The sequence below is a fragment of the Marmota flaviventris genome, chromosome 13, assembly GCF_047511675.1.
Source record: "Marmota flaviventris isolate mMarFla1 chromosome 13, mMarFla1.hap1, whole genome shotgun sequence".
In the NCBI taxonomy this organism is placed as follows: domain Eukaryota; kingdom Metazoa; phylum Chordata; class Mammalia; order Rodentia; family Sciuridae; genus Marmota; species Marmota flaviventris.
In genome coordinates, this window is record NC_092510.1 from 68,539,328 (window position 1) to 68,552,243 (window position 12,916).

At 40.0% G+C, this 12,916-nt stretch overlaps 1 protein-coding gene across 1 annotated transcript; it reads right to left on the reverse strand.

Moving 5' to 3' along the window:
* Positions 1-5,639: 5,639 nt before the first annotated feature.
* On the reverse strand, positions 5,640-6,602 carry LOC114084228 (olfactory receptor 13C7). Its single transcript, XM_071600453.1, has one exon. The coding sequence runs from the start codon at positions 6,600-6,602 to the stop codon at positions 5,640-5,642; it is 963 nt and encodes a 320-aa protein (XP_071456554.1).
* Between the last annotated feature and the right edge of the window lie 6,314 nt (positions 6,603-12,916).

Here is a 12,916-nt window from a genome sequence, read left to right on the forward strand (position 1 = left end):
GGAAAATGGATCCAAATAGGATAGGTACACACACACACACACACACACACACACACAGGTTCCCTTTTACTCATCCTTTATATTCTATTCATGCCTTCAACTGATTGGATGAAGCCCACCCACATTGGGGAGGGCAATGTGCCTTAGCACCTCTAGGATTCAAATATTAATTTCATCCAGAAACACCCTCCCCAGACATATCCATTAAATGTTTGACTCTTTCATTTCTTCCCCAACCCACCACCACCCAGTGTCCAACTCCTGGACTTGGGTCTGCTGTGAAGCTCAGGAACAAGTGGAAGAGAATGGCCCACACCATTACCTGGACCCCAAGACTCCCAGACACTCCCAGGGGGTGCCCTGGGCACTAGTGGGGAATTCACTCCAGGCAGCTATGCCTCATGTAAGCTCTTGACGTCTTATTGTTTGTGTAACTCCAAGCTCTCTCCAAAATTCTAGAATAAGGAGAAGAAGGAGATTTGGGTATGAAATCAAGGAGGCTAGGTAAAAATTCTGTAGCTCTTAATTTGAATTATATATATGTATGAATGATGTATTTGATCTAAATCTAAATTATTTGATATAAATATAATCATGGTACACTTAACAAAAGGGATATATTCTGGGAGATGTATCATTAGGCAAACATCCCGGAGTGTATTTTCACAAACAGATGGCATAGCCCACTACATACGTAACCTATTGCTCTGCCAGAATTACTCTGGCAAGTAATTTTCCTCCACAAGTAACTTTTGTAGAATTTCCAAAAATTCTTCAGCTGCCTTCACATCAGCACTCACCTACTCACTGGGTGCTCTCACAGTACGTAATGAATAATGATTCTTGAATTGTTTAGACCACCCAGAGTTAGCAGTAAATTCAGTCATATCTGGGTCCAGTCTTTTCTTTCAACATCACATTTTGTTTGTTTGTTTGCTTCGGCCATTATCGTCATGGTGCTGAGAGGAATACACTCTGTGTCCGGTCTTCAATTCAGGTCATTAGAAACTTCTCCATTTGTGATCAAGACCCTTCACACCTTTTTGTTAATCTCATTGCCTTCCATGAGACAGATCCTTTAATAGCCTCTGTCGCTTCATTCTTATTCTTCAAGATCATAGCTTTGGTGGAATGAGATGTGCCTAACTGCTGAGCAATAACTGTTATGATCTGAGCTTAATCAATATAGATTATAGGCTATTAAATATTAATAGTAGGGTAATAGGATTATGTGTTATAGAAAAAACAATATTAAGTTGTTTCTAAGATGTTAAAAATTGTTCTTCTGTATTTCAAATGCCCACAAATGTGCTCAGACCCAGGATGTGGTTATCTGTTTTTGCTCTGTAACGGCTTTCTCAGCCCTTGTATCCTGCTTGCTTGCCTGTACCTACGTTTTCGAGGATGTGGTTTTTTCCCCTTATGCCCCCCATAGAACTCTAACCCAGCACTGTTCCTGGCACAGACAATTCAGGTCCTGCAGGGGAGCAGTTGCCAGCTGGCTAAATTTAAAAAAAAAAAAAAAAAAAAAAAACCAACTCTCTAATTTGGGCAAAGTTCGTACTGACAGTGTTTTCTGAGCAATCAGCCCACAAGGTAACCATCACTGATTTTTCACCCTCATAGTCCTTAATCGTTTTTCACTTTATTTACAGGTTATTTATTTGACAAGGCCTCCAACTGGGAATATTGGCCACGGTTTTTGTAAGCTTGGGGCCATGATGAGAAAAACAACATGAGATAAAATCAAACACAAGACAAAATGATGCACTACAGAGACACTGGAAACATAAAATGTATGACCTGCTGCCATTGTAACATGGTATACTATTTTATAGTAAACTTCTTTGTTAAGCAGAGAATGCTCTAAAATAACAATAGAAAGTATAGTTTAGTAAGTACTTAAGTTAGTAACATGGTCATTGCATTTATTATTATTTTCAAGAAATATATACATACATAGTTGTATGTGCTATACTTTATATGATTGGCAGTGCTATAGTTTGTTATACCAGCATCACCATAGACATGTGAGTAGTGCATTATACTATTATGTTACAACTGTCATGATGTCACTAGGCAATAAGAATCTTTCAGCTCCATTATAATCTTATGAGACTAACGTCAGATGTGATACAATGTTAAATGAAACATTATGTGACACATATGTTTATATAAATATACATATGCATATATATATTTCTTTTTCCCCCTTCTCAGCTCATTTCACTGAGAAGTCCTAGAAACCATGCCAAACTCAATAGCACCTGTAGCACCCAGATTATGGCTTCTAAATAACATTCCCCACTAAAGGAAGCAAGAATTCCTAGAGAAAATGGCTATTTCCAGGTCTGCAGAGGAAATGTGATGTTGAGCATGGAACATCTTGACATACCTGAGGTCAGGGAAGTCATCAAAGATATCACAGCCATGCACAGGTTTCAGGAGCCGTGAGCTCACGCTTGAACTTGCATTGACTACTCCCAGGTCTCCAGATCTAATCACCGACTTATGGAAAACACCGACACGGACACCACAGGACTGCAGTCAGCAAAATGCAGCCATGGGAAATTACTAGTATCCTATAGTGGGAAATGAATTCTTCCCCAAAAAATCTAACTTAAAAGATATGTTAGTGGTAGAAAAAACATAAATGAAAAGAAAAAAAGAAGAGAGAAAGAGACTAATCATAATGTGTGGTTTTATTTGGAAACTGATTCAATTGAATAAATTGATATAAGACATTTTTGGACATACAAATGCTGGATGATTAATGAGCTCAAGGAGTCATTGTGAGGTTTTAGATGAGATGATGGTAAATTATTTATATTTTTATAATAATACCAGTTAATTTTAGAGATAAATTCTGAAATATTTAAATATGAAATGTATGATTACCTGGGATTTGCTTCACAATAATCCAGGAAAGGGAAAAACAAACTAAAGGGGTATGGATACAGGAGATGAATACTTAAGGATTATTCTTTCTACTTTTCTATAGGATTAAGTCTTACCATTAAATAAAAGAAAACAACATTTCCCCAAAACTTAGCTCATGTACTGAGGCCTCTATTTCTGTTGTCACGTGGGTGTGGATCTTTCCATGCATTTGCTTTAGGATCAGACCGGCTTTCTTTTCTTTGCTAGGCTCATGGACACATTAGTCCTTTACATGGTGTCTCTGTTCAAGGGCCCTATGAGAGCTAAGAGATGTCTTCATCTCCAAATTTCAGATTGTTTGGAGAGAAAATGTGATTATTCCAGTTTGGGTCAAATTTCCTTATTATTATTACTGTGGGGAGCCACATTGAGTTACCACGCCTTCCAGTCCTGATGAGTCCCCTCCATCCCCCATAGCAAGGCCAGTCTTCTCAGTAGGCGTACCCCTGGGTTGAGCTACACTCACCTATTCTTTTGTAATTCCACCCCTTTGCCCTGTTTGGGATAGAATGTTCCATGGAAACTCACTCTGTGTGTCCCCTTCTCTTGCTCTGCCTTTGGGTGTGGCCTTCCAAGATGTCAGTTAACTGGCTGACAGCAGACTTCAGTAAGCTAGATTCAATCCCCTGAAACTTGATTCCTTGCTTCATTTGAATGGCTTCTCCCCCATAAAAGGGTTCAAAGTGTGCTCTCTCTCTCTCTCTCTCTCTCTCCCTTTCTGCAGACCCCTAAGGTCAGAGGAGCCCTCACAGGACCCAAAGAAAAAGGTATCTCTGTCTCTTGTGAGATTATTTCACAAGCCCAATTAACCTGGGTGACCCTGAATGTTTTAGTCGTGAGAAATGCAACATATCACTATTGTTATTTTGCTACTAGGAATTGAACCAGGGGCTGTCTACCACTTAGCTACATCTCCAGCCCTTTCATCTTATTTAGTTTTTAAATTTTCTATTTTTATTTTTTGAGACAGAGACTCTCTAAGTTGCCCATGCTGGCTTCAAACTTGCAATCCTCCATTTTCCTGAGTGGCTGGAACTATAGGCATGTGCCACCTCACCCAGCTATGGGTCAAATCTCTAATTACCTATGGTCAGGGGAATGAACAGGACTGTCTTTCAGCTGGTACTATGGGAGAGCACATCCTGCCTCAGGAATAACTTTCTAGCTGGTGTACACAGGCTGCAAATGTGCCAAGCTCAGAGACTCCCTGGGGTGACCAAGCCAGTGACCTAAACCCCCAGGAGAATTGCCTTCAGTCAAGAGTAGACCCATCCACGTATCTCAGAAAGCCATACACATCCCATTATTTTCTCTGTGTTTCATGGCAAGAAAAAGATTGGAATGTATGGAACTAAGGAGAAGGGCAGGGTGCAGATGGAAAGCAGATTTCAGAGAAATTATCTATAATATAATACAAGTTTCAAGATGTTAACTGTAGTAAATAAGGAAGCTGGAAACTAACCAAGGTGTGTTGCAAAGTTCTGAGGCTAATAGCACTATACTGCCTCATCCAACTATTCTGCACAGTTTTTGTCAAGTTTTGCCAGGATCCATAGATTCTGAAAAGTGAACATAACATGCAGGTTGGGTGTTGAAGTTTTCATGGTGCCACAGTTCAGATTCCCCAGGAAGCAGACCTGAGACACATCAGGCTACCGGGAGTCAACACATATGGAAAGGAAGGGAGCATGCCCATGGGCAAGCCAGCTCAACTAATTCTACTCTTTAGCTAATTCCCAAAGATGACGGACTCTGGACCTCTTCTCAGCTGCATGGTTCAGCCTGTCGGGTTTCTCACCGCCCTCAGTGAGCTGCCTTGCTCCAGGTCAAGGTTCCATCCTCTGCTTATCTCCTTTTGCTATCTGCCTTTCAGCTTCCCTCAGGTTGCAGGCTCTAGTCTTCCCCCCAGGGGTCCATCCCTCAACTCTCCAGACTACGGGACCAGACTATGAACATAAATGAGACTTACTGAGGGCGGGAAACCAAGCTTGAACTGAATGCCAGCTGTGGCTCTCCCAGGCTGGGTTTCTCCACATGGGTACTATAGGATGGCACTACTTGCTCTCAGAGGAAATGCCCTACATGGATTCTATCTGGTCCCAACTCCTCAGAGTCCCAGGAAAAGGAAAAAGACCAACTTCTTTTTCATCACCAAGCTCAGGCCCATCTCCAAGAAGAGATATAATATGCAGACATGTAATCACATCTAATATGAAGACAATTCTTTATACTACGTTGTAAGTATAGAATATGACTCAAAACAATGTCCTAAAGCCTTGTCTCAGGCTGTCTTCAGGGCCTCCTTTCAAGAGCTGGATTTTGGCTTTACTTTCTGAAGCACAAAGTTTGTCACCCCCAGGCTGATCACATTGATGGAGATGTCAGCACAGGCCAATTTTAGGACTCCCAGCTTAGAAAAAGGAGCAATCTACTCCCAAAAGAGAATTCAGACTTGCACAATAGAGAAATCAGAACCCATCTGAGAAGCACTCATCCTCCAAGGCATACTCCCATCAGCTTTTAGGTTTCATCATGTCATTCATGTCCAGTAGGAGCAAAAGCTCTCCACTACACATGCAGTTCGACTTTCTGGTCATTGCTCTTCACATGTGTCTTCTCTGGGGAACATATTCTTCTGAGATTCACTGATGAAAGCAGCCAAGAGGCACAGAACTGTGGGAAGATCTGTCCTCCAACCATCACTGATTAACGTGCTTCTGAAACACCACCAGGTTCCTCACAGCAGCCTTCACATCCTTGTTCCTCAGGCTGTAGATGATGGGGTTCAGCATGGGGGTCACCACCCCATAAAACAATGAGATGAGCTTGTCTGCCAGGTCCTGCTTGTCGGCCCCCAGAGGATCCTTAGACTTGGGCTTCCCATACATGAAGAGGATGGTCCCATAGAAGACAATCACCACTGTGAGGTGGGCAGAGCAGGTGGAGAAGGCCTTTTTCCTCCCCTCAGCAGAGGGGATCCTCAGGATGGTGGCAAGGATGAAGACATAGGAGAAAGAGATGAACAGGACTGGGATCCCCAGAAAGATCACATTAGTCACCCCCATGCTGATCACGTTGATGGAGATGTCAGCACAGGCCAACTTCAGGACAGCCAGGATCTCACAGGTGAAGTGATTGATGACATTGTCCCCACAGAAAGGCAATCTCATTGCAAGGGATGTTTGAACCATAGAGGCAGCACTCCCTGCTGCCCAGGAGCCTGCAGCCATGGGCACATAGACAGCCTTGCTCATGACCACAGGGTACCTAAGGGGGTTGCAGATGGCCACATAGCGATCAAAGGCCATCATGCTCAGGAGTACACACTCTGTGGCCCCCATGGCAAAGGAGAGAAACATCTGCACAGCACATGCTGAGAAGGAGATGGTCTTCCTGGGGGTGAGGAAGCTGTCAAGAATGAGGGGGACGGAGGAGGTCGTGTAGCAAATGTCCAGGAAGGAGAGGTTCCCTAGGAAGAAGTACATGGGTGTGTGCAGGTGGGCGTCAAGGAGGGTCACCAAGATGAGGACACCATTGCCCAACAGAATCACCAGGTACATCAGCAGGATGAGCACAAAGAATGTTTTCTCCAGCTTTGGGTGGGCTGATAGTCCCAGGAGAACAAACTCTGACACAGACCCTGTCTGGTTGGTGGTTTCCATGGTGTGTCTTCTCTATCAACTGAAGAATATACCTAGAGGTCCAAACTCATATTCTTCACCTTGCAAATGGCCAAGGCACCTGTTCTGGAATTCCAGTCTGGCTAAGTGACAAAAAAAATCATCTGAAAACCCACAGTATTTACATCTTCCAAGACTGAGAAGCAACAAAATCAGATATAGTTTTGGGGCCATAAGACACCAAATTTACAAAGTTTAAACTGATGATTCTGATAATTTAATGCATTTGATTATTGACAAAGACAGATAAAAGCAGCCAAGAGGCACAGAACTGTGGGAAGATCTGTCCTCCAAACATCGCCGGGTAACGTGGTTCTGAAACACCACCAGGTTCCTCACAGCAGATTCAGTGTTCTGTATGGTACTTTATCTCTTTAATCAAATGACTTTAAATTTACTTCATTCTCTCCCACTTTGTTCCAGATATTAATGACATTAGTTGTAAATCCTCACTTTATGTTTATGTCTTCTTTCCATATTATTATTATTATTATTATAGAAAATGCTCCTGTTTTTCCCAAGATCTTCCTTCTCATGGACAAACACCAACCACAGTACTTTCGATCTATCTATCCATCCATCCACCCATTACTTTATTCATCGTTTCTGAACATCTATACACCAAAATACTTCTTGATCAGCCAGTATGTGGATACGGCAATTTTTATGAGGATCTGAGGTAAGTCATGGCCCCAGGGTTAAATGGGCTCAGAACCTGAAAGGGAATAAAATCATAAGGATTCAGTAGAGATTAGAGTATCCTAAAGGGCAACCTGGGTATTGGTAGGAACAGGAGTCATAGAAGGCTTTCTTGGTGATGTAGAATCCAAATAGGTCTTAAAGGAAAGAGAAGATTAGACATAGAACTAAGGAAAGTGGAGAGGTTTGCAAAGTGACTTGTGGTTCTGAAAATTCTGTTATATCGTTATAGTTTAAATCTGGCATTTCGTGGAGATATAGAAAGATGACCCCAGAAACCCACAGTGGTTCATAGTCGCAGAAATCTAGTTCTCTTAGGCAAATGAAGCAGTACTTAAAACATTGTTTTGTTTGTTTGTTCTGTTAAGTTTCGTTTTCTTTGGGTGAGTATCCACACAGGAATCGATGGACATATAGTTTTTGTTGTCTTTTGGTTCAGCAGCTAAGTATATCACCCAGACTGAGACTCTGATGTTAACTATACTCCTTGCAAATGGCCAAGGCAAGATCTTGTCCAACCCTCTTTCCCTCTCTAGATTCTTTTCTGCCAACACGGGTGTATGGCTTTTCAGTTTCAGTTTAATCTCTTCTGGTATTGAAGAGTTTACTACATCTCCAAACAGCCTGCCCCAGATTTGCAGAGCTCTGGAATTTCAGAAAAATCTTCATACTGAAGTTAACCAACAACTTTCTGAGTTTTTTCTCATAATTACCATGGTAGTTCAGCCTCTTTCTGGAATTGCCTGAGTTTGTGGAAAGCCATCAGGAGAGGCTCTGAAACCATGGGGGAGTTCCTTCTAGGGGAGCCTCTGAAGTCAACTGAGTTCATGAACTCTGACAGCAAAGGTTCATAGGCTTCTTGCCATCTAGATTTTTCTGGCCCAAGATGGGTTCTGCATGGCTCTCATTTTTTGTTGTACTATTGAAATTGCTTCATTTCTTCCTTTCTCAAGCCCTAATCCCTTTGGAAAATCAAATCAGAAGTCAATAAAAGGTTGAACATTACTTTGATAAGAACCCTTACTTACCTTCATCAGGAACCTGCTGAGAAAGGGTCCCTGTAGCTTGGGAAGAGTACCTGGGCAAGAAATAACAATACTAACTTGAAAGGCTGAGATGATACTGCTGATTTGAAGGAAAGAGTGAAAGTTAGATCTCCCCTCTTGATCTTGGTTCTATGTTTTAGACAAAATCTCCAAACAAACAACCAGCATGTGTACAAGGTAATTTGGAATCAGTGTTACGATTGGGACCATTGAGCTCCCTGAAGTGATTAAAAGTTTGGAAACAGAATCATACAGTCAGGAAACTTTTCGTTCTTCTGGGACAGTGTCCCCAAGATCCAATTATGCTGAAGCACTCCAGGAAGACTTATTTTTCTTCATCCTTTCTTTCTGTTGGAACTTACTTAGGCCACTGAAGGACATCAGGGAAAGCATTTCCATGTCCTACTTGAATGACTGCAAATTTCAGTAGAGATCAGAGTATCCTAAAGGGCAACCTGGGTATTGGTGGGAAGCTACTTTGTAGCAGACACCCCACCTGGAAAGAAGTTAGATTTGGGTGTGTCAGTCAGGTGTCACACAGAGGAGGCAGCACAACAAAACACATGAAATCACAGCAGCAGTGTGTTACTGTTGGGAGACACGCATGAACCATGTTTGTTTGAGCCATCAAGGCAAGGAAGCTGCTTTTCTGGGAATTTGTGCATGAAATTCCCCAGTTCAAGAAAGCTCAGATCATGGAGGCACTCTGCCTTAGCTCACAGCCCCAGGTTCAAACACAGACATCTGGAGATGGGTGTATCCTGCCAAGCACCAAACATCCTGTTTTTCGCCACTCTCATTCTGGTTTTCCTGAAGAAGCTCCCTGCAGATCCCCTTTGGTCTGTACCAGTATAAATAAAGCAAGGGCTGGTTTTTCTCTTTGTTAGGTTAGACCCAGCAGGTCTGTTCCACCCATCAGGCCCTCACTATTAACATGTTCCTGGTCTTCTGTGTTTATTTCTTAATATTACTTTCATAGCTTTTATTTTGCAGCCAGCCCACACCTCCAGTGGTTACCCACTCCTTCCCCACACGGGTCCCAATCAAGTCTTTACTTATAGATTCCAGAGGGAAGAAGGCAGCAAGTCTCACAGAGTCAACAGGAAAAGAACAGCCTCCCAGACACGCATGTTCAACAATGGGTCGTCAGCAAGAGAAAGAGGGAGGGACCTGTGAGCCAAAGCCTTTACTGGGGTCCAGAACATTCCCAAGGTGCTTCCTATAGGAAGTTCCAATTGGCGGTATAGAGCAAACAGACACAAGTTCTGTAGAGTCAAGCTGTGACTGAGAAGTGATCACTAGGGCATATCTGCACAGAGCCTGCAGGGTGTGGGAATCAGTGGCATGAGTCCATAGTTTGTCTGTGTATGTCCTACAGAGAGGCCATCATGAGAAGGCCGTTGTATAGGGCAGATATCTGGATTGATCCTATTAAGGAATTGGAAGGAGGCAGAGAACTGGACTTTGTCAAGAGGGACTAAGCCCTGCTTCTGGTATAAGAAAATCAAATCTATATTCAAAATGCATGCCAAGAAAGCATGAAAGCATAAAGACTTGCTAGAATATTCTCTTCTGTACTGGAGATAAAACCTAGGAGTTCTTTACCACTGAGCTATATCCCCAGCACCCTCCACTCCACCTTTTATTTTTTATTATTTTTTTTAATATATGCACACAGTTTTATATATAATGCAGCATAACACCATGTAGGGCATTTACTCTTATTTTGTACATTCAGATATGTTTGAAACACTTCTTAAGGCTACAAAACAGAACATATCCACCCCACCTTTTAATTTCATTATTTTGAGACAGGGTCCCACTACTTGCCTAGGCTGGCATCAAACTTGTGACCCTCCTGCCTCAACCTCCTAAGTCACTAGGTTTACAGATGTGTGCCACCATACCTGGCTAGAATCCCTTTTCATTACTGACCAGTGTTCCCTTGTATGAACACAGCAGTTTGTCCATGCTCTTTGATGATGGACATCTCAACATTTCCAGTTTTGACTAGAATGAGTAAAGCTATTACAAACATTCTCATATTTGTATTTTTGTGGACATATATTTCAATTTCTCTTGGCTAAATACATGAGAATGGAATTGGTGGGTCCTGCCACAGATATATTCTCTGTTTTAAAAGAAACAAACAGATATTTTGCCAACGTGCTATAGTAGTGTACACTACTACCATTGATGTATGAGAGTTCTGGTTGTATCATATACTTGCCAACATTTGGTATTTTCTGTCTTTTACATTTTAGCCACCTTGGTTGATATGTAGTTGTAGCTCATTGTGCTTAATTTGCATTTCTTGACAACTAATAATATAAAGCACTTTTCCATGTCTCTATTGGCCCTTTATATATCTATCTTTGCAAATCAGCTACTCAAATGTTTTATTTATTATTATTTTGTTATTGGTTCTTAAAATATTGTGTTGTAGGAGTTCCTTATGTATTTTTCATTCAAGACCTTTGTCAGACACGTGTATTATAAATATTTTTCCTGTTCATGGTTTGCGTATTCATTTTACTAATCATGTCTTGTGCTTTAGATGTTTTAGATTTTGACCAACTCTATCAATTGTCTTATTTTTTGGTCATTACTTTTCACATCCTAAGAAAATTCTACATACATCCTCATTTCAAAGATTTTTTTATGCTTTATTTTGAAAGCTTTATAGTTTTAGACTTTGTTTAGATCTATCATCCACAGTCAATTAATTTTTGCACATGGTTTGGGTTAGAAATTAAAGTTCATTTTTTTCCTATATGGATATTCAAGCGTCTCCGAAACATTTGTTGAAGAGAATTTTACTCCATTGAATAGCTATGGTGCTATTATCAAAAAATCAAATGACAATTTAAATCTGAGTCTGTTTATCTATTTCATTCTTTTAATCTGCTTGTATCTATGAGTTTGCATATACATGTACAAATATATATACAAATATACGTATTTTGGCTGGCTGCAGTGGTAGATGCCTGTAATCCCAGTGGTTCAGAAGTCTGAGGCCAGGAAGATTGTGAGTTCAAAACCAGCCTCCGCAAAAGCAGGACACTAAACAACTCAGTGAGATCCTGTGTCTAAATAAATGCAAAATAGGGCTGGGGATGTGGCTCGTGCCCCTGAATTCAATTCCTCGTACACCAGAGAAAAATAATATGTATACATATATAGGTGTGTACATACAAATATATATACATATGTATATAATTGCTTGTATCATGTAGACTTGATTCTTGTAGCTCTATATTAAGTCTTGAAGTCAGGCACAACTTCATTTTTTTTTTCTATATTACTTTGTATTTCCTTTGCATTTTTATATAAATTTTAGAATCAGATTTTCTTTATCTACACAAAGTCCTGTTGGGATTAAAATTAACATTGCATTGAATCTATGGACTAAGTAGGGGAATATTAGATGTACCTATATTGAATCTTTCGGTCCATGAACATGGTATATTTCTTGTTTATTTAGGTCTTCTAAATACACATAATTTCAGTGTGGAGGTCTTTCACATATTTAATTTAATATTTTGGGACTTTTTGTTTTACTCTATTATAATGGTACTTTATCCTTTCTAAAAAATATTAATTGGTTGGTTTTTTTTGTTTGTTTTTGGTACCAGGGATTGAACTCAGTGTACTCAACCACTGAACTACATCCCCAGCCTGCTTTTATATTTTTTATTTAGAGACAGGATCTCACAGAGTTACTTTGCACATTGCCATTACTGAGACTGGCTTTGAACTCACCATCCTCCTGTCTCAGCCTCTTGAGCTGCTGGGATTGCAGGCTTGTGCCACCAAGACCAGCTAAAAATATTAATTCTAACATAAAATACAGAAAATAAGATCTACAAATCAAATGAAAGGCTTAATAAATCATTATTTGGCAAACATTACTAGGTCACAAAACAGAAATAGAATTCTGTCACCCCAGGAGCTCCCTAAGAGCTCCATCCTAATTATAACTCTCTCCTTTACACCATAATTGATCATTATACTGTCTTTACAGTAATCACTTTCTTGTATTTTTAATATTTTTATCCCTCAAAAAATACCTAGCTATAATAGTTTAGTTTTATTTTACAACTTGTATTTTCTGGAGTAAATTCTACTTGGTGGTTATGTGTTTTCTATAATATATATGTGTGTGTGTATGTGTGTGTATACATATATGTATATTTATATACTTAGATACATAAATATTTTTAAAATATTGATGAATTTGATTTGTAATATTTTGTTAAGATTTGGGACTAGTTAGGAAATATGCCCTTCTCCTCTATTCCCATCTCTATATTTTGTCCAGGATTTGTATGATTTCTTTGTTAATTGCTTGATGTAATTCACCAGAAAAGCCATATAAGCCTGAAGCTTTCTTTTTGGTTTTGGTTTATAAATAAATTTGATTTCTTTAGTAATAAAGAGCTATTTATATTTCCTATTTCATACTTTGATAGCTTTAGTAAATTGTATTTTTAGGGGATTTTGGCATTTTATTTAAATTGTAAAACTTATTATCTTAAAATAATTAATAAT

Excerpts from the sequence above, each read along its gene's own strand:
- LOC114084228 (XM_071600453.1), bottom strand. The coding sequence starts at position 6,602 with ATGGAAACCACCAACCAGACAGGGTCTGTGTCAGAGTTTGTTCTCCTG.